At 32.3% G+C, this 23,321-nt stretch overlaps 1 protein-coding gene across 1 annotated transcript in view; it reads right to left on the bottom strand.

Annotated features, from left to right (window-relative positions):
- The window catches only part of LOC143200196 (uncharacterized), a 198,033-nt gene that overhangs the window by 121,691 nt on the left and 53,021 nt on the right, over positions 1-23,321 (bottom strand). Inside the window, exon 4 of the mRNA XM_076410599.1 lies at positions 6,200-6,241. Coding sequence (XP_076266714.1) covers positions 6,200-6,241 — 42 coding nt within the window. The remainder of the gene's footprint in view (positions 1-6,199; positions 6,242-23,321) is intronic.

Below are 23,321 nucleotides of genomic sequence, written 5' to 3' on the forward strand. Positions count from 1 at the left end.
ATATATATATATATATATATATATATATATATATACCTGTGCAATACATAGATGAATTCAAATTTTCATCAATATTATATTAGGATAAGGGGTACTTCTTTATATTAAAGACACCCTCGCTTTCGCTCCTGCTGAAGCTAAATTATACCGACAAATTCCTATTAAGTCCGTTATATAACAAATCACCCCATAAGCCCCCCCTTTATCCAATACACTCGATCCAGGAAGTCGAAACCGCGGCATTACCCTTTCCTAAACGATTTTTGTGGTTTGCATTGGACACAGTAATCCCGGGGGAGGGGAAGGAATGGATCACCGTGATAGGGTGGTAAAATAAACTCTCTAATGCAACTTATGGGGATCCAATGGATATATCGAAATACTCAGTAGACTCATAAACAATTTCTCCAACGATTATTTCTTCATCGATAATCTTTTACCATGTTTTGTGTATGCTGTTATATCGTGGATACTGTCACTTGTGATAGGCTAAACAGTAGCTAAGAGATCATACATTTATCCGATAACTTGTTTTAACCGCCTGAGACGTACAAAACATATGAATCGCCCAAATTTAACCTGCGCGACTGTAAACGGCATGTAAACTGAACAGTACTTACGCATTATTTACACCGAATCAGGGTTGTTAAGATGTAACAAGATGTACTATAATCTATCCAAAATAACAGTGAACTCGCATCATCAAGATGTATAATGTATTGCCTATTGCAGTTTGTAAATACTTTTTAATGTCAGATAATATTTTCCTTCTCGTTTTTCCCCACTTCAAAAGAGACATAATGCCATCTAAATACGTTCAAACATGTAACCGAATAAGTCTGCATGATTCTTCAAAACATTAGTAAAGATAAAAGTTATAATATAGTGTAAAAACTGGAAAACGCTGTTTTGGCGCTTTACTTGTTATAATAAATTTTAAATATTTGCTTAATATTTGTCTCTGATTGAAAATGCCGGCGTCAAATATATAATCAGAAAGGTAAAGGGGGCCCATTCTTACCGACAGAAAGCGTTAGAGAGATAAAATAAATAACAAATATTGATACTATTATATATTAAGCTGCTGTGATTTTTATTGAAAATATGCTTATTGTGTAATAGTTGCACTAAAAATTAGTATGGCTATAATAACTAAAATCTCTGAAAAAAAATTATAAGCTTGGATTCACTGAAAAGAAAGTATCTATATACCTTGATTTCCATTTAAGATCAAATTTATAAAAGTTATGATATAAAAAATGTATAATAATATTTATGAGCAGTTTTTCTAATATAAGAATAATTTAATACAACCATTTCAAAGATAATTGTTGGTATGGAAAGAATCCATAGAAAACTTAAGGAAATGCAGCTCTTTGAAACATTGGTCTGAAAATGGAATATTAGATCAAAATGCTAACAAAAAGGGTGTAAAGACAACAAAAGTTGAATAACATTTGAGTAGGTTTTGTAAATCATTATATTTTTATTAATTAATTGCAGATATATTGTTGTTCATGCTAAAAACAGTATTCCAACAGAAAGATCCCAACAAGCTTGCAAAACATAAATTAAATTTTGGAGATACCACCCGAAAAAGTAAATTGAATACCATATGGAAAAGTGAAGGTTTGCATAGATATGTGTTGTAATTGTTCAGAATATATATATATATATATATATATATATATATATATATATATATATATATATATATATATATATTCTGTGATATCAGGATGATTTGATAAGAAAACATAGCAACGAAGGACAGAATAACTAAACATAAAAAGGTAAATATGTTCTCTAATGAAAATAATTATAAAATAATTAATTGTAAATATAATAAAATAACCTACAAAGTATTATGTTTAATTAACCGTAGTTTAAGTCCTTAGATAATATACGCATTACATGTACTATAGTGTTTCTCATTTTTGACGTCATAAAGAGATGACGTGAGTACTGCTACCTTGGATAGAATATATATTGATGTGGTTCATAATATTTTGTATCTCCCCTGTATAATGACTCATTTAATGCAAATGCTGCATCGTTAGTACAAAATAAATAAAATAATTGGTAAAAGGAACCACTTGCTATAATTCTTTGAAATCATTTTCAATTTACTATCAATTATAGATATAGTTAATTCTAGTATTTAGCAGTCATAGAAAAATCTAATTTTACACAGCTATAAAATATCTTTATCCTAAATTTTTTATGTATGTTTCGGTCAGAATTACCATTTTAAACATCAAATTTGAGATGGCCAATAACATGTACTGAGGGTACTGGCTAAAATATGTGTTGATACTTTGCTGACTCAACAACACTGGGCTATAATCCACGAAATGGTCCATATTCGCCCTTTGCCCCTTTATTAAAACAGAAACAGGATCGCTAAAAATGTACAGAAGTCGGAGGAAAAAACGAGAACGTGAACATTCTCATCCGCCTGTTTATTTCCCTGTTTATTCAGAAAATTAAAAAGGATTCGCCATTATTCGTAGCGCAGCAAGGTATTTGAAAATTCTTTTATAAGGGTATCACAACCTGCTTGGTCGCTTTACCTGTTTTTTCCCCTGTATTTTAATGTAGCGTAATTGTTTTTGCTGGAAATGGCCGCTATCATATTCTAAAACAACGTGGTAAATTAAAAGAAAATATTGTTGGAGGGTAATAGCTCGGCTATAATAGATAGATGAAAATTGAAAACGTACAGGGTCCTTCCGAGAATGAGTAAGTCTGTTTTTTTTATTAGTTGGCAATAGTTTTAGATGAGATCGAGCGGAGATGCCGTCCCTTCATGATTGGCGAGGGGAATTCCTTTTTGGCGAGGGGAACAAAAAAAGTTTGTGGATGCAAGAAGGAAGAAAATTGTATGATGTAGATTTGAGATTAAAAGATGTCTTGACGGTTGCTCATTATCACAGAAGAATATATTCCACTACCTCTAACTTAAACTTAAACAGCCATGTATCAGAACATTTGTTCACTTTTTTATATTAACATTTGTTTAAATAATAATCAACTATTTAAATAAAGTATTTATTTTATACTGCTTTCAAATTCGAATGAGTGGCCGTTACAACACAACACTGAACATAAAACTACTAAAATTTTAAGGTATGTAGATCCAACAGGTGACCATCTCACGCCAGAATCATAAGGCTTTTGAATTTATTGGTTTTTATCGTCGGTAGTACTTAATTTAAAATAACACAGCACAATTTTGAAAAATGACATAGCGCTCTGGATAGTTACAAGAGTATAATAAACAAGTCAAGCATTGCCAACTTGTGAAGAATTACCCAATCTGCAAGGAACCTCATGTTAATTAGAGATTTATTGAAAACTTAAACATCTAATTGTAATTATATCGAAGATCCAGATCGGAACACTATCATTCTACTAATAATGGTATATAATTACATATTACATTGATATAATCGGTAATAAAATTATAGTATAGCACATCATTTTTCAATATTTTTAAAATATAAAAAAATATTTCTATTTATATTGCAAAAAATTTATATTACACTGACGTCAAACATTACCAAGTGACTTGCTTTCAACCGCCCGTTATTTTCTTTTATGTCCGCTATAAATACATCAGAAACTCAACAACTCACAGTGCTGAAGTGACTTCAAATGCTTCATAAATCTGTGACAGTAAACAAATTAGATGCCATGATGAATATGGGCTTGATATTTATGAATATAACATTGATGGTGAATGCTACTGGAGTAAAGTGTTTCGCGTTAAAAGGGCTGCTCAATACTTAATCCTAAACATAAAAATTATGGTGTCTTTACTGTTGATACTATTGTTTTTGAACACATCGGTCTAGCAAAAACTTGACATCCCTAAAAATATAAAAACAAAGAACCGCAATCGACCAAATACAGATATTGTAGCATCTTTAATGACAATAAGGGGAGGTATTAAGCCGCATATTGGGCCGCAATCTCAAGTTTAACTCATCAACAAAAATGCTTGCTAGAAAAATTTGGAAAAAAGTGTAAAATTATAATTCATAATATTACACATTATTCCATATTAGGAAAAGATACAAAATAAACATTTTTTAAACGGTTGAAACGTGCCCCATTTCTTATAGTTTTAAAAATAGTTTCAAGGGAAAATTAGTGAAATTTGTGAAATTTGGCTTAGGTTATTAGCGAATTTGATGAACTAATGACTAAGGATAGATCGTATTGTGAGTAAGGAGTTATTATTTTTAAGTTTTACAAAAACTTGGCGCTTTTTTTTAAGTTATTCAAACCCAGGTAATTTTGTTTGTTTTGCTTGATTCAGCGACGTCTTTGTATTATTAAACTTTCCTCTAAATTAAAATATTAAAAGATCGTCTCCTCCTATTATTAAAATAAAATTGTCTAAGTAAAGTAAAAGTATGTTTTCGTCCCAATACTAATCAAAACTTTAGGTTAGGGCTTCGGTTAACTCATCACGATTCTTTCCGCGTCGTTTGAAAGTTTGTGTACGGTTTCGCGCCATCTTGTTGGGACTATAATGAGGGTAAATCAACGTTTTGTTCTGTCGAAGCGTTGACAAGAGAAAATCGTTCAGCACGACCACACAACGCTCGAACCCGACCGTTACTGCTTTTTCAATATCATCTTTAAAAAAAAGGTATGACCCGAACATCCCAGTTAACTCATTCAATATTAAACTCTTACTTTTTCATTATTTAAAAGACTATGATAAGGCAAATGAGTATTTTCCTTTGTTCGTTGTCGATATGTTCACTTAAAATGTAATGGGTATTCATCTGTTACTATATGAGGAGAATAAATTAAATTTAAAGGATTTACAATAGATGGTGTTACTATGTATTAAACCGCATCGAGTATATTTGTAGCAAGTTTCATATTCAAGTCTCACTAACAGGCTTCACTTTTCAGTCATTTCGTCGAAATGTGAACAAAACATTTCTCCAATGCGTTGAAAATGTCTGAATTTGTACTGAGTAAATTGCTTTTGCGGAAACTTTTACTTTTTTACTTCACTTCGAAGAAAAATGTCACTGAACGTCATGGAATGCTGTGTGAAGTTAAGAGTAAAATGTGAATAGTGCTTGTAATATTTTAAAAGGAACGATTTTGACACCTGACTAGGGTTTGAAAGCATTACTCGTTGAAACTATCGATGGGAATCACTATATATATATATATATATATATATATATATATATATATATATATATATATAGTATTAGTATATATGAGTCGTCACTTGTCTAAGCACTAGTTTTTAGGAAGAGACAAAAAAATGGGTCTATTCGTAGATGGCCTCAAAATATATATCGTTCTTTCCAAATGGAATCCATAAATTGCTTGAAACATAGGAATCAATCATATAGAAAGAGAGTGCCTTGAATAAAATACAATGTACCCATTTTTCACAATAAATTTTCAAACTTCCTTCAAAAAATTCCTTTAAAACTAATTTGTAGGCCTAATAAGATACTATAATAAATGTTATTCGATACAGATATTGGAGAACCTCTTCGATAGCTCTCGTAGTGTAAACTTCCTTTGACGCTACTAAATTCAATTTTCCTACATTGCTCATGGTTGAGAGTTCGGACTATTTACAATGAAGTGAAAAAGCTATCGCCTTTTTTTAGGTTTTTCTAATTCGACCTCCCGAATATAAGTGTTTCAGACGATGCTTTATGTCTGCATTGTAATGTGGCAGGTATACAAACCCACCCTGACAGGACATTATGTTTTGTAAACACGCATAAACCCTGGAAAGTTTTTCCCATGAAATAAGTAAGATAAAACAGATAAGATGGTAAGACGACGGTACTATAAAATGTCCCCAATACGTAAAAAAAGTACGGCATTCACTAAATACAAATTTACAAACGTGACCAATAATGTCCATTAAAAACCTTTCTAAACTTCGATGGTTAGGGCCATTCTTGATGTTGCTTGACACATCGTCTAGGGTAGAATAGAATAAAGTACCCAAATTAATTTGAAATAGATGAATGACTATCTCTAAAAAACATTTTTATTCTTCAATAATCCGGATCTAATTTCATGAATCTTACTTCTTATTGATCAAAAAAGGTTTCAATCAAAATACGCATTATAATATATAGATATAACAGAAAATAATAGAGAGCAAGGAGAAAACTAAAACATAGCACTTAACACTCACCTCGAATAATTGCTTCATAAACTCCAAGCTATCTCGATTCGCCTGAAACAAGAAAAATATCGTTATCGTCTATCGATATGACAAAATGGATGCCCCCCATAAAAAGAGCCGAGAAAATTTGAAACGTAATATGAAACGTAAATGGTCAATCTTAGATTCGACAAACGAACGCAGCAGTCGTTTATATGAAGACGGCCCAGTAAACTGATGGTGGAAAAGATCTCGGACAATGAACCGATTGGGAAAAAGGTCGGAAAAGCGAATTTTGCAATAGGGTTACTATCGATCCCTCAGGAAAATTTATATACTGATTTTTTTTGCGTTTTTAGCGTAATTGTGGGTGGTAAGACAGCATACAAACAGATATACCTAAAATACAATAAAATTTTCTATATAATAGATTGATATATTGAGTCAATATATTATATATAGTATCATATATGTATATATATATATATATATATATATATATATATATATATATATATATATATATATATATATATTTGGTGAATCGAAATCGCGGCTTAAATGCCCCAACAAATTGCCAAATTCTTTCGTTAATGAGCCCCAATATTCAATTACTTAACACACAATTTTTAATTATCTGGCCATACTATAAAATTTCCTTCTCCCCTGCTGTAACAGACACAAAATTTTCCTTTTTTTACAATTACGTTCCCCGCTTTGACATTATTCCTTTCTACGTATGATTATGTCCTTAAATGTAGTTAATTCAAATAATATTTAGAATATTTCCAAATTCCAATTTTTCCAATTTTTGATTCATAAAAAGTCTTCCTTAAGAACTTGTCTTAAATTAGAATCTACTACAAGTTTGCTACAATTATTTAAACAAAATTACAAATTAGGAATTCAAGGACGTCAAAGGCCTTAAATCTTAAACTAATTCAATCCGACAGCATTACGATTCAACAAATATTTTTAGTATCAGTGTCCACAAAACGCCCTTTATGTATGTAGAAAGGAAATAGCTTAAAGGTAATAGTCCCCAAATACCGTTGGCCATGTTTTCGGCCAATAAAAATGTCAGAACGTCCCCCGAGGTCCCACTGTGTATAAGCGATTTCCCGTAAGGGGTAGCTGACGTTTCGCAGTCGGCTGTTCTTTTACAAACGACATGGAAAACTTTTCTCGACATTTTTTTATGTTTTTGTGCTTGAACGAACCACCGATCCGATATCCGTTTCATTAAAATAGGACAAGGGTAAAGAATAATCCGCAGCTATTTTTGATGGTCATATTTTATTCAATTGAGTGGGCTAATACAGTCCATCAATTTAACAGCGTCAAACATTACGAAAAAACTACATAACTTGGATATATTATTCATATATTAGTCTTGATATATTTTTTATTAAGCCAGATTTGATTCCGCTTATGTCTAGAGTCTATAGACATAGAGTAACAGAGATGCAACTCAATAGGGGACTCTGGTGCAAAGTTTCGCGTTTCCCAACATCCAGAGGGCGCCATAGTTGGCCATTCAAGTAATTTTATTGGTCAATTTAAATCTTCATTATAGGAACCTGTAAGAAAAATATTTTACTGTGAAGACAATTGATTGGCTCATAGTAATGTTTGGGACGTGACAGTCTTGACGTCATGTTTAATTGACCAATGGAATTTACATAAAAACAATTTTTTCTGAAATAAATTTATTAAATAAAATTCAATTAAATATACATATAAATATATCTAAAAATAAATAAATATAAATATAATCTATAACAATAAATCACTACATAGTATAAAACAAAGTCGTCTTTTCTGTCCCTATATCCCTATGTGCGCTTAAATTTTTAAAATTATGCAACGGATTTTGATGCGGTTTTTTTCAATAGATAGAGTGATTCAAGAGGAAGGTTTATATGTATAATACATGCATAATATACTAAGGCAACATTGCTAATTTTAGAGGTTTCTAACGTGATGTCGTAAATTAACCTATTTTTTTAGGCTTATTTAGCAATTAGCAAAAACGCTGCCTAACCCTACGAGTTAGATCAAATTAATGTACTACAGTATTGTACACCATAAAAAGGTCTACAAAAAAGTCCGCGATGGTATATGTTTATCTTTTAGGGATAACCCACATTAACCATTTTTATTGTTTACTTTTTACGTGAGAAAATGGCTTATTTACGAAGCTATTTTAAGCAATACGGCATTAATCCTTATCGAATTAAGTACCTTAAATACACTGTGCAATTAATATAGATCAATATGGTTCCTTACAGCATGTAAATTAAACAAATATTTTCGGAGATATTACAAATTTAAAATTTGCGTTTAAAAATGTGTAATGTAATAAAAATTGTATGAATTTAGATATTCCAAAGATAGCAGGAAATCTTCATAGTAAGTATAGGGGAAGAGGAATTGTTTTACTCGATCGATTTTAATCAATACTGGATACGATTTTAATCATGTTTTCATTGAGTGACATAGGCATATATATTTTATGCCCGTGCAAAGTCGGAGCGGGCCGCTATGTTTTTATATACAACGTTCATATTTTTTCTGTAGTGTATTTAATTTAGTATCAGCATTGCACCCGTGCGAAGCCGGAGCGGGTCGCTAGTATAAATATATAATGTAAATTTATATACAAAATATAAATATAATAAATATGTCGTTAAAATATAAATATTAATAGCGACGTCTACATGTTGGACGTCGCGAGACATTTCCCCAAAATTTCTATTTCTCTTAAAGTTAAATCTCTATTTCTTTATGTCTATAGACAGGTAATGAACAATCAGAGTGGTAGTAAAAAAAACCGCATATTTATTGACATTTTATTAACGAAATAATTAAATACCCAAAATATAATCAGTAAAAAAATATAATCAGTGAAAAAAGTAAGCAAGGAAAAATGTAATTTAAAAGTTATAAAAATATAATATAGAATAAACTTTTAAAACTAAATTTTGGTACCTAATTTTAAAGGTTGAAATTAGTGTTTAATTTTAGAGCTTTGTAGAAATAGCGATATTTTTTTAGGCCGATATATCCATTTTTTCAATGCTTCAATATTTCTTACTTGGAATAGTTTATGGCTAGCGGTAGTTGAGCACCTTTTCCCACCAGTCAATTCACCTTTTGTGACCTTCACTCAACCTGTCTTATTTTCTTGAAAATTAATTTAATTCCGTTTAATTGAATGAAATCAAAAGAGAACAGAAAGAAAAGGAGAAACTATTGGGGAAAACTTGCATGGGATACATAAAATCTACCTAAATCTAATCCATCTAATCTAAATTTAAGCAATGATCAACGCTGACAAGAAGATTAGCGCAAAACTGCTAACCCCAAAACCCAAGAGCGAGCTGGAAGGCGAAGAGATGTACAAAATGTCCTGCCACGACTTTGAAAATGTCGACACAGGACAAAGAAACAGAACAATAGGCGTTCGAAGGGAGAATCAAAAGGAATATTTTATGTATTAATCGGCTTGGCGAAAATTTTGCCCCATTGCTTTCTTTGAGGAAAACGGAGGCACTTGGAGGCATAAAACCTTGATTAAAGCTTATATGGAGGAACAACTTCTAGGCCTACAATGTTTATATAATATGCGCTACAAATAACTAAAATCCAACAAAATGAAAGTAACCCAAATCAAGTAACTAGAAATAACCATCAGATCGATGACACAAAATGAAAATCTGGCAGCTCTGTGCCGCAAAATGCCGGCAGAGCAATTTTATTGCCGTATTGCCGAAACTGCCAGAGAGTTATGACAAGTCTAGATAGAAAACTATTAAGAAATAGTATGATAATGTAAAGTTACATTTTACATTTTATTAGAGAGAATATATTAACGAGTCTGCTTTATCAGAAGGTATATACAGCTGTGAAAGGAAAACCAGACATATTCGAGATTTTCGTCGTAACATAAACCAACAAAGTTCGAGAACAACAAGAATTGTCTGTTTTTTTTGTTTACAAAGTATTTAAATTTTGGCAAACAGCTTTTGAACAGCAAGCAGGTGAACAAAAAAACAGCTAAGAAAAATTGTTGTTGCTTAAAAACTGATAGTACTTGATATGGTTCTGGAAACATAATATATCATTGTACTACGAGTAATTCTTAGGGTATTACATTTTTCTGTAAATTTTGGTGGTATTTATTTACTTCTATATGATGCCAATATCCTCAAATAAATACGACTACTCACAGGTAAAAGTACAGCTAGTGCTTTAGAGATAGAAGAATGGAATATATAAACAAACAACGATGCAATTTTGTTTAAAAAGTTAGGTTAAGAAATTATTCTATTAATTAGTCTGGTGCATTTATTGATTTCCAATATATATTTCACTAAATATTATTAAAACGTGGTCGAATTTCGACCACTAGTGACCACTAGTATAAATAAATTCCCTTCGAAAAGACAAGAAAAAACCATTATAAAAAATGTGAGTAAAAAGCATCAAGACTTGTCGTGTTAAATAACTATATATAAGATAATACCATAACACGATTGCAGGAGAAAGAAGCTTAACTGGAGGTCGATAAAAGGCTAAACTTACACATTCGTACTCTCGTATTTACCAGAATACGTAACAAAGCTCAAGATCCAAGAAAATAATAAAAGAACTAAAAAAAAGTTCAAAACCTCTGGATGCGTGGGCAAATTTTTTAGTCGTGGCCCAATTTTATGCCTAAAAATCACGTATTCCTTGATACTCTCCGCTGTTTATATCAAATATTAAACAAAAATATCTGAATATAAGGAATACAAGTTTATACGACTGGCACCGGTCCAAGATCTATGTTTAGAAACCGAGATTTTTGTGTTTTTCCTTGTGCGGGCGTCAGTAAGATAATCGGACGCTCTCGTCCTATTATCCCATCGATCTAATAATGTTGAATTACCATGGATTTTATTGGCCAATACTGATTGATGCTCTCAGCGAGAGCGAAAATCGATAAACCGTGAAGGAACAAGCGCGAAAAGTTATCTGTCGCTTCTTAATTATACTTGGAAGCGTTGGGGTAAACTCATAAAAATTTGATAAACAACTTTTCACCCACGAATTTCCATTAATCTGGCTCCACTATAAACAGGATTATTCATTGAATGCTGGAAGTGTATTTTCTACCGATACAAAGTTGCATTGTACAAAATAGGTGTACTGTTAATCATATAGTCGAATATAGTTCAAGAACAAATAGTTTGTTTAGTTTTGAGTTGAAGAAAGGATTAGAAGATCTAAAGATTTTATGGCTTTAAGATGTTAAGAAATATAGATGAAGCCACCTGAACTTCTTGATCCTAACTAGTAGTACTACGCTTCGACGGGCACCAAATTTAGATCAAAGGGAAACAAATAACCATTTCGATAACATAAACCTAGAGTTTGCATATACAGGGGATAGGCAAAATAATATTTACACCTAATATTAACAATATTTATTTGTTAATAAGGTGTTGAGCCTCCTTGTCCTTTTAAAACAGCTGCAGTTCTTTGCTGTATAGATTCGTAGAATGACTGAATAGTTTTCAACGAAATATTGTCCCATTCTTGTACTAAAATATCCGCCAAATGCTTCAATAATGTTGGAAATGAACATCTACTACTCACTCTCCACTGTAAACCCCATCGTGCAGCCTAGTAAATATGTTTCATGAGATTCGGATGGTCCTCACTTAACGTAAAAAGATAAATATTTCAGACAGACAACCATTAGTTCTAATCTCCGTAAAACTCTCTTAACGACATAAAACTGGCTTCGAACAAGGCTTGCAAAAATCATGCTGATCTACAGTGTTGAAATTATGGTTTTATTTAGACACAGAAGCTGTGTCTTTGATAATTTCCAACTGAATTCAATTTAATTATGAAATCTTACGAAAATAAAACGAAATATTAATAAAACGGCGTTGAATTTTCAGATATCTCGTAACGAACGAACAAAATGCAGTTATTAGAACATTCTCGAAATCCTCAGGAACCCTTATCGTCTTCCTGTAATTATCATCGCCCATATGTGGCATTTTTCCTCTGCTCGGAAGCCCACGTCTGAAAATCAGACGCGACACCATGAATATTTCAACGATAATTACAGACTTCTTTCAGAAACTGAAAAACCCTCCAGCTTCATCCAGCGAGAAACATTCGAGGGCCATCAGCGAGACGTATTAAAATAAGAAAAAAAAATGTTCCAGTTTTAATCAATACCAATGTGACTGAGGAGAATTTGTTTTTTTCGAGCTTGTTGTTTCGCAGATTCTGGTTGGTGCGATCTAAAATTATTTTCACTTAATATTTGTTATTTTTGAAAGATTTTTTTTTTATTCAACATAATTCCCTTCAAGGGTGATACACTGATTATAGCGACCCTCCAACTTTTCGATACCATTTTTGTAGTACGATTTGCCCTTAGCTTCTGAGAATATTAAACAGTCGCTGGGGGGGCAGATCTGGAGAATACGGTGAATAAGAAAGCAATTGGAAGCCCAATTCATTGATTTTTGCCATTGTTTTCACTGACTTGTGCGTAGTGCATGGTCTTGGTGAAGCAGCACTTTCTTTTTCTTCAAATGTGGCCGTTTTTCGGCGATTTCGCCCTTCAAACGGTCCAATAGCGCCATATAATAGTCGCTGTTGATGGTTCTTCCTTTTTCAAGGTAGTCAATGGAAAATTATTCAAAAATTATTGGAATAATATGATGTTTCGTCTTATGAAGAGGTGATTGACAAAACTGAATCCTACTTAGAAGCAAAGGACAAATCATACTACCAAAATCGTATCGAAAAGCTGGAGGATCGCTATAATCAGTGTATCGCCCTTGTGTTTTATTATGGTAGACCGGCGACTTGCCAACTGACCTGTTATTAAAGGCAATATTTCAGATGTAAAATTCAAGAACTAATCTAAAGAGATTCTGTTTATTTTAGGATGAACATAAGTTTCATATAAATGTATATCAGAATATTATTAAAATGATCAAAAAAACTGATTTTCACAAAAAATAATGTCGTTTGACATTAAAATTCTTCTTGTATACAAAAATCAACAATGCCTTTATTCTGCGACTTTCTGAAACTGTAAAAGTATCACCACATGCTGCTGTGGGTTTTTTACAACAATGCCCTCCATCCAACAAGCATTTTAATAAGAGCGAAAATGTGAAGAATTGAGATTTATTTAAGATTTTTAATAAAAATATCCTACTTATAAACTCCCGAAAGAAGACATGTACAACGTCCCACATATTTTTCAGAGAATGAAAAACAATAATGAATTTTTTAACGGCATTGTTTCTTTTTAAGAACCTCCAGATTATTAAATTATCCCTTATGTCAAACTGTTGTAGAAGTAGCCGGGATATTTATATTTTATAGGATCCTGTAAAAGTCTTCTCGTTGAGAGTTGACATGCGAGACTATATTTGAAATATCTTGAGAGCGAACTGAAGTTTTCTGAATTTTAATATTGATGTAATGGATTTATTTCGAAACAAGAAGCAAATACAATAATTCCAAATAACCTTTATGTTACTGTAGAGTACTTCGTTGCTTTAACTATAGAAAAAAATAAATAGTTCAACATGGTAAAAGGAAAGAACTATTCTGATCCCAATAACTAAATCATGCCAATAAGACTTCTTTCTAATGAACAATCCAACCAACAGTCGAGTCGAATATACGATAACTTAGTTAATGATTCGGAGCAGTGTTTGAAGATGATCAAGCGTAATAACCCCGAGTTTTTTCATCGATATGTAACAATGGATGAAACATGGCTCCATCATTCCACTCCGAAGCCGAATCGACAGTCATCCGAGTGGACTGCACACGATGAACCCGCCCCAAAGCGTAGGAAAACGCAACAGTCGGCTGGCAAGGTTATGGCGTCTGTATTTTGGGATACGCATTTAATAATTTTCATTGACTATCTTGAAAAAGGAAGAACCATCAACAGCGACTATTACATAGTGTCATTGAACCATTTGAAGGGCGAAATCAAAACAGCCGCATTTGAAGAAAAGAAATTGCTGCTTCATCAAGACACCGTCTGACAAGTCAGTTAAAACGATGGCAAATATCCATGAATTGGGCTTCGAATTGCTTGTCCATCCACCGTATTCTCCAGATTTGGCCCACAGAGACTATTTCCTGTTCTCAGATCTCAAAAGAATGCTCGCTGGGAAGAAATTTTTGTCGAACGAAGAGGTGATCGCCGAAACTGAGGCCTATTTTGAAGCAAAAGACAAATCGTACTACAAAAATGGTATCGAAAAGTTGGTAGGTCGCTATAATCAGTGTATCATCCTTGAATATCTTCTCTCTGTTCCACATCATCTTACTTTTCCGTCTATTAAAAGATCAATTTCTGATATCAAATACTTGCACGTTTTGCTTCTATTTAGATATGGTATTAATAATTCTCTACCAACCCCTGTTTCTTTGTATGAGTATTCATTGATTCTTATCTGAGTATATTTTAAATTGTCACTGCCATCTATTTTTTTATTAATTTGTTTCCTTTTATTTATTCTACTATTCCCCTTATTTATTGCATTCTGATCATATCGCATTTTCTAACCACAATTTTGGTCTTTACAGGACGAAACTAAACTTAACATATATTAACATAAGTTTATATCTATGAATATGTGTATCTAATAATGGAAATATTGTTCACTAAATATAGTTTTATTTAAATGTATTTATACTATTAGAAATTCCGAATTTCGGTTTGCTTTTCTCAAGAACAAAGTTTGAAACTGTGTAATATGCGTTTTCTAATAGTCAATTATAAGTGGCAAATTGAAGGAGCCAGTTCACCAACTCTAATTGTTCTTCAACAGAGAAGAATATATAGGAAAACTTTAGGGTATGTGTTCTTATCTAATAAATAATATAGCAATATGATATGATATGATATTATGTACATTATGACGACAAGTATAAAAAAAGTTCGCAAGATTGTGTACTGGACCCAGTACTATATCTTCTGGACACAGCTGATTTTCCTACAACAAAATTAACCACTGTAGCAACATACGCACACGGCACAGCAATCTCAGCCTCTTATGAAGATCGCATCAATTAACTTACAAACAAATATGGCTGAAAAGATGGTGTGTAAAAGCCAACAAAACAAAATCTAGGCATATAACTTTTACGCTCCCTAGAAGAACATGTCCACCAGTTTATATCATTAATTGTTAACTCCCGCAAGCAGAAGATGCTAAATATCTTGGTATGCACCTAGATCGACCCCTAACTTAGAACGCACATACTCGCTAAACGGAAACAACTTGGACTTAACCTCTACCAAATGTATTGGCTTATCAAGCGCAAATCCAAGTTATCATTAGATAACAAGATATTTTTGTATCAATCTATACTCAAGCCTATTTGGTCATATGGAATCCCACTATGGCGAACCGCTAGCGAGTCTAATTTATCCATCATACAAATGTTTAAAAAAAATGATACAACGCGATACTCGTCTAAAACCAATAACGGGTGTAATTCAACGTGTTTATCTGATGTACTTCGAAAGAGTGTTAGTGCATCCCAATGTACTCGCTAATCAGCTAAATATGCAAGTAACAGTGAAGTGCGTAAACTAAAACGTCTAACACCATCTAATCTGATTATTGAACATTTATAGAATAATCCTGAGAATAAGACTAATTAATAAAAATAGTATTTTATACAGGAGATGACTTAATGAAGTGACTTTCTAAATGCCATTTATATATAATATAAACATAACAAATACTTATTACCCTCTGGGTAAACTGTGGAACTACTAAGAGTAAAAAAATTGTAAATGTTATTTACAACAATCACCATTTTATTGAACATTAGAATGTATTTTGAATTCATTTTTTTTTAATTCAAAAGGAATTTTTTAAACCGTCAGTTTCATTTAGATAAAGGACTGTGTTAAATTCATTTACATTGCATTCAAAATAAATTAAAGTACCGCCCTACGTGAATCTAAAGTAATGAATCAGCTGAACCTTTATATAATTGTAGATACAAAAACAATGATAATTACTTCTTCATTTTCTATTAATAGAGCAATCAAAGACAAAAATATGAATAGGTAAATAAATTTGATGAAGAAATAAACTTCGTAAAACTGTTATACACTCAGGAATATGAGGATGGGACCCACTCAACCTGACCAAACGAATTCTATGGATGCTCCTTCCCGTGGAAAAAGTTTTCTGGTAAAATGCTTTTAACTTAATAAGTTCTCACAGTACCCTAAATGGAAATAGAAATATAAAGGAAATTTAATATTTCCTTTTAAGGCGGAACAAGTACTTATAAAGGGAATTTGATAATAAGATTTTCAACTAGCAAACAGACGACACGCCATTCCTACGGGGTGGGATCAATATATGACACGTGCCCCAGGCATATCGAGTGAATTCAAGAATTTAGTTGAATAATTTACAATTACGTATTTATTAGATAGGGTGATATATTTCACATATAAGTTATCCTTTCGGCTGATATTATGTTTTGCTATCTGAATTACTATCGTTGATATTACTGTTTAACTGCTCATACAGTAAGTTCACTGAACCTCATCAGTGGTTTTTATAGTTCTGTGTGATATTCTGGAAAATATTGTAAATCAATTCAGTCTATGATTGTTGTACGTTCTTATTCTTCTAAGATATTTGACATTAATTATTGCTGAGTCGAGAGATTATCGGAAGAATCGTATTCTATAATTCTTTTGATTCATGTTTATCACTATAGTTTTCACACAAAGAGTGTTTGATTTTCCTTATATAATTTATTCTGTTTAATTCATCCAAGACTTTATTATTCTTCATACATCTTTTGGATATTGTTTGACCTTCTAGGCATTAAAAATAGAATTCAATAACAGTTTCGAGAACTGAAGCGTTGCCTCGCATTTAAGAACAATTATTCTTTAAGAAGATGAAGTATATTTGGAGTAAAACATACTGAAAATCTTACTCTTATTTTATTATATTATTATAATTATCAAAAAAGTGTACTCTTTGTAAAATTGTAACAAGTTTTATTTATTCTGGTGTTGAAAATCCAACAATGATTCTGTTCTGTTCTTCATTACGTTTGACACATTATGTATACGGATTACAATTATAATAATCATTAAATAGCTTCTTCTTCTTCTTCTTGTAGTAAATAGCATACAATATAAATCAATTATCATTAAAATCAAAACATATTTTGTATTTTATTTATTCGCCTTACATCTACCGGCCCCACAATATTGGCGGTCGCATATCCGTACTACAGGTCTTTAATTAACGATTATTTTATTTATTTTTCCGATTGCCGTTCCAATCACACATAAAAAACGCGGGCGCCCATGTTGGACGACGAATTATTTGCTTTTAATTTGACTGAAATGGTCTAAATTGCATCTGAAACGTATTCGTTATTGGTGGGAAATTTCGACCGCGTTATAGTGGCGGTGCGATTTTTGGACAGTTTTTCGTTTGAAACGGGACAAGAGGCTGTTTTCAGGCTAAAAAATAGCATACAGTAATCTTCACCAATTCCGCTCACATTATTGCTGTTATAACATAGCTATGGTAAGTTTGATTCTATTTTTTAATAGAAAATAGACAACATGAATGTATTTACACACAATACTTTTGATTTTATTTTCAGGGCACTGGCAGTTAAATAAATTTAAATATATTTTTCTTTTATAGCAGTACTCTACTCGACAGTCCTTTTCGCATATCGCACTTATCAAAATTACGACATATTGCTCAGTGCTTTCACATTATTTAATATAAATAAACTTTGGTCCCTAATTATAACACTTTACCTATAATTCATAATTTACGCACGTATTGTCTACTGCTAATTTTCTCTGTTAAGTAATAAATAATTATAGAAATTAACGACTAAAACATTATTCATGTAAACATAAAATTAACAAAAAATATCACATAATCACTACTCTCTTTAACAACAAGTGGACACCAGGAACTGAAAAATTAAGCAGCAATACAGGAAATTTGGCAATATTTAAGAATACGCAAGAATTTGGAATCGGTGAAGATTGCTGTATGCTCTAAAGCTTTAAAGTTTTTTTAAAATATCTGATTTAAAAGATATTGTATGGTGGGACGCAGGAAACATAACAATAAATACTAGCGATTTTCTATTAGCATCATATATTTATTGTATGAAAAGACAAAAATACTGAGAAAAGGTGAAAGATAGAGGAAATCCGTAGGCACTAAGTATTTTTACTGAATATCTTCTAATTGATATACATATATATGTATATATATATATATATATATATATATATATATATATATATATATATATATATATATATATATATATATATGATTGTTAAATAATAAAATATAAAAACTATATTAATAGGTCACAGAATTCCCTGAGATTTTTCAGGCACGTTATTTTTACTTTAAACCAAAAGTGAGGAAGTTTAAATGGCAAAATTGTCATAAAAAATAATATAGTTCTAACTGCTTTGCAGCTTTTATTTTCTTTTCGTATTATCAACTAAAATTTTACAATCGCCCAATATTCCTTCTGAAGGTGTTCCATATCCTGGTGACACCATTCACCATTTACATCTGATGCGACACCAAGATTTTTAAGGGAATAAACGCTATAATTCCTAGTTGTTAGATTCTCTTCTTTAAAATAAAACCTATTACATAACATTATAATAATTCTGTTTGTTGCTTTATCAACTTCATATTAGCGCCCTTGTTCAAGACATCAAAACCAATTTTTTGACTTCAAATACCTAGGTTTATATCACCGTATATTTCACAGATCCGCTTGAGCTTTAGACATGGGGATATTCACAAATAGCAAAAGCTACACCTACTGTCAGTAATGAAATTAAACTCTTTACACAAAAACACCCAGTGAGGTTCTGAAGATACAAAGTTTTTACATGTACATTTAAGATATACGTGAAGAAAGTTTCAAATTTCAAGTATATGTGAAGTGTCCTAGTAAGAGGAAGTTCGTCAAACCGTATTTAAATTTTATTCTAAAACCTTGGAAGATCAAAACTGGAAAAACAATGTCAAGAAACCCAGTCACATCAGTAACCAGGCTGAACAAGACCGGATGTCTTCTGGGATGATGTCTAAGTTGGTCACTCACCAATCAGTAAACTTAATGCCGAGGACCATGGTTCAGAGTCCACTTTAAACAGTAGGTCCAGTCCAGATAAACCCTAGTTGATAAAAAGGAGACTTTAACACGTTTACTGCCAGTCGCATTTTGTTGCCGTATCTCAAGCGCCAACAGTTTAAACAACCGTTTAAACGAGCCCATGGAGTTCCAAATGCAAGCGCTGATAGGCGACTTCCCGCCCTTGACAGTGAATATGTTAAAATATATTTAAAATAACTCACTCACAATATTTCAATAACAACTCACTCTTTGTAGCCATTTTTTCGGCGAATAAATACAACATAAAGAATCCACTTCAGTTCACTTCTCTTGTCTTATTATTTTTATTAATTATATGCAAAATAATATAAAATACTAGCGACCCGCCCCGGCTTCGCACGGGTGCAATGCTGATACTAAATTAAATACACTACAGAAAAAATATGAACGTTGTATATAAAAACATAGCGGCCCGCTCCGACTTTGCACGGGCATAAAATATATATGCCTATGTTCATTCATTACTGCCCTTGGCCTGCACGCATTAAATTTGGAGTAAAACAATTCCTCTTCCCCTATACTTACTATGAAGATTTCCTGCTATCTTTGGAATATCTAAATTCATACAATTTTTATTACATTACACATTTTTAAACGCAAATTTTAAATTTGTAATATCTCCGAAAATATTTGTTTAATTTACATGCTGTAAGGAACCATATTGATCTATATTAATTGCACACTGTATTTAAGGTACTTAATTCGATAAGGATTAATGCCGTATTGCTTAAAATAGCTTCGTAAATAAGCCATTTTCTCACGTAAAAAGTAAATAATAAAAATGGTTAATGTGGGTTATCCCTAAAAGATAAACATATACCATCGCGGACTTTTTTGTAGACCTTTTTATGGTGTACAATACTGTAGTACATTAATTTGATCTAACTCGTAGGGTTAGGCAGCGTTTTTGCTAATTGCTAAATAAGCCTAAAAAAATAGGTTAATTTACGACATCACGTTAGAAACCTCTAAAATTAGCTTGCCTTAGTATATTATGCATGTATTATACATATAGACCTTCCTCTTGAATCACTCTATCTATTGAAAAAAACCGCATCAAAATCAGTTGCGTAGTTTTAAAGATTTAAGCGCACATAGGGATATAGGGACAGAAAAGGCGACTTTGTTTTATACTATGTAGTGATACCATATCACACATTCTATATATAACTAACAGAGAAGGAAAATAAGATATACATTCGACGAACTAAATCTTCACATTCACAATAGGTTTTGCAGAAGGAATTCGCTTTCGAATTGTTGAAGGAATTCCGAATACGCGATTAGAACGAAATATGCAATTTTACATAAATTTTCCGAAATATCGTGGACCATCCGGACAAAACCGGGCTCAAATAAATTAAACCAAAATTAATTTGTCTTATATCCGATAGCTGTATCAAATAAGACAAAAACCAATACCCATTTATTTGATAAAGGAACGACCGTCATACGATATGCTGCTAATATATTTTTTGCTGAAGGATCTGCGAGCCTTCTCTCAGAAATAAAGTTGATGTAATGACGACGATAAATTCTCGAAGACTGCTTAACTCCACCGTGTTCCCCCCTACGATGGGGAGTCCCTCTAAATTATGGCGGTATTTATGTGTCGGTTGATCGCGATGAATCAACCCAATCCGGTTTCGTAGCCAGATTGTAGTTGCCTAAACCGAACTAAATGGAAACGGAAATATCTTCTGGCTTGAATGGCGGGTAGTAAATTGATTTTAATTGCAAGGCGTGCGAATTAATTGGTTTGAGCCTCACGATTATTTTCGTTTCTCTAGTGTTATCTAGTGGATTTTTCATTGGGTATTCTCAATTAATCAATCTCGTTTCCTCTCCGATTATCCGCATTTTAAACTAATTTTCACTATTTCTCTAGAAATATAATTTTGTTAGATATTTGTACAGCATCTTTGCCTAACAGGTCGATTGAAATGTCTCTGGCCTAATATATAGATGGCGCTACTAGAATAAAATCCATATGTTTTTTAGTTAGCCCTTATACTCAAAAGATACGTTTATAAATTTGACAGCTGGCGAATAATTATTTTATGATTTATAGCATTTTGAGTGAAGTAACTTTTGTTATTGTGAAAAAAATGGATAAAAAGGAATTTCGCGTGTTGATAAAATATTGCTTTTTGAAGGGAAAAAATACAGTTATGTCAAAACCGGACGATGGAACATTTTCCGGACACTGCCCCAGGAAAATCAACCATCCAGGATTGGTAAGTATCAAAACGCAACAGTCGGCTGTCAAGGTTATGGCGTCTGTATTTTGGGATGCGCATGAAATAATTTTCATTGACTATCTTGAAAAAGGAAGGACCATGAACAGCGACTATTAAATAGCGTTATTGAACCGTTTGAAGGACGAAATCACAGAAAAACGGCCGCATTTGAAGAATACATGAATTGGTGCCAACGACAATTTCCTGTTCCCAGATCTCAAAAGAATGCTCACTGGGAAGAAATTTTTGTCGAATGAAGAGGTGATCGACGAAACTGAGGCCTATTTTGAAGCAGAGTAGCGTCAGTTAATTGAATATGGACCAAACACTGACACAACAGACGTTATTCTTGAGCTATGAATATTCAATTCGAACTTAAATAAATAATTCTTAAGAAATATTTCAAAATCGTTTATTGTAATACCTTTCGATGCACAATATTGTCATAGTCCTTTCAGTAACACTCACTCAGAGCGAATTGTTCATTCTCATTTTACTAGTTAGAGCTAGTCTAGCTAAAAAGAGACGAAGAGACGAGAATGAAGATTTGCGTTGGTACTTGTCGACACCCTTCTTATACGCCTGCAAAATTATTCAAAACGTTATTTATAATAATCAGAGGTTACAAACTGGCAATTGTTCCTTTGGCACTTGTTCTGATAAATTTCTATCTACTATTTAAAATTTGTGACAATTTAGATTAAAAATGTCAAAGCCATTGAATAGTCACAGTCAGGAACTGAAAGCGTCTCTAATCAGTTACTTCGTATAAGAACGAGACAATGGAGGCTCCCTCTGGCCACTGAAATGCGTTAGAGAACCAAGTATGTATACTACAGTCTATCCAAAATAACAGTGAACTCACGTCATCAAGATGTTTTATGTATTGCCTGTCTCAGTTTATAAAGTTTCTAGTTAAAAAGAGACACAATGCTGTCTCATAAGTTTGAACATGTAACCGAACTAAGCTGCAAAAGTCGTCTGAAAATGTTGTTTTAACACTTTGCTTGTTTTGATAAATATCAAACCGCTGCTTATTACCACTCTGATTAAAAATGCCGAAGCCAGACAGAACAGATCGCGTCTCTGATCAGTTACTTCGAACAGGAACGAGATAATGGCCCGCTCTTGCGAATAAAATTCGTTAAGAGAAGTAAGCATTTTTACTGTACAATATTAATTTGCTGCGATTTTTATTGAAAATAGTTTTAGCGTTTTGCAGCTGCACTGAATATTACCATGGATACGGTCAATAAAATATTACAAAAAATGAAAAATATAATCTTGGATTCACCGAAAAGAAACCGTCCTCATACAATCAAGATTAGTAGGATATTAGCTCTATCACAGATGAACTATATGAAATATATAAAAACAGTGAGTAGTTTTTCATTATAAACAAAATTAATTACAATTATTTAAGAAGAAACTGCCTGCAAACTACGATTAGTAAGATTGTTGCAACAAGAGATATGCAACTCTTTGAGGGATGTTTCGTTGGGTTAACATAGGATTTAAATGGTGTATAAGTAACCCACGAAGAGATCTAATGGAACTTCCAGGCATTACTGTTAAAATAATACAGTTTTTAAAAGCATATAATAAAATCAAGGGAGGCTTAATATTTCAATTTTTGTATT

The sequence above is a fragment of the Rhynchophorus ferrugineus genome, unplaced genomic scaffold (genome assembly GCF_030347505.1).
Source record: "Rhynchophorus ferrugineus isolate W39M unplaced genomic scaffold, kcgeb_rfMv2 rfM7, whole genome shotgun sequence".
NCBI classification, from domain to species: domain Eukaryota; kingdom Metazoa; phylum Arthropoda; class Insecta; order Coleoptera; family Curculionidae; genus Rhynchophorus; species Rhynchophorus ferrugineus.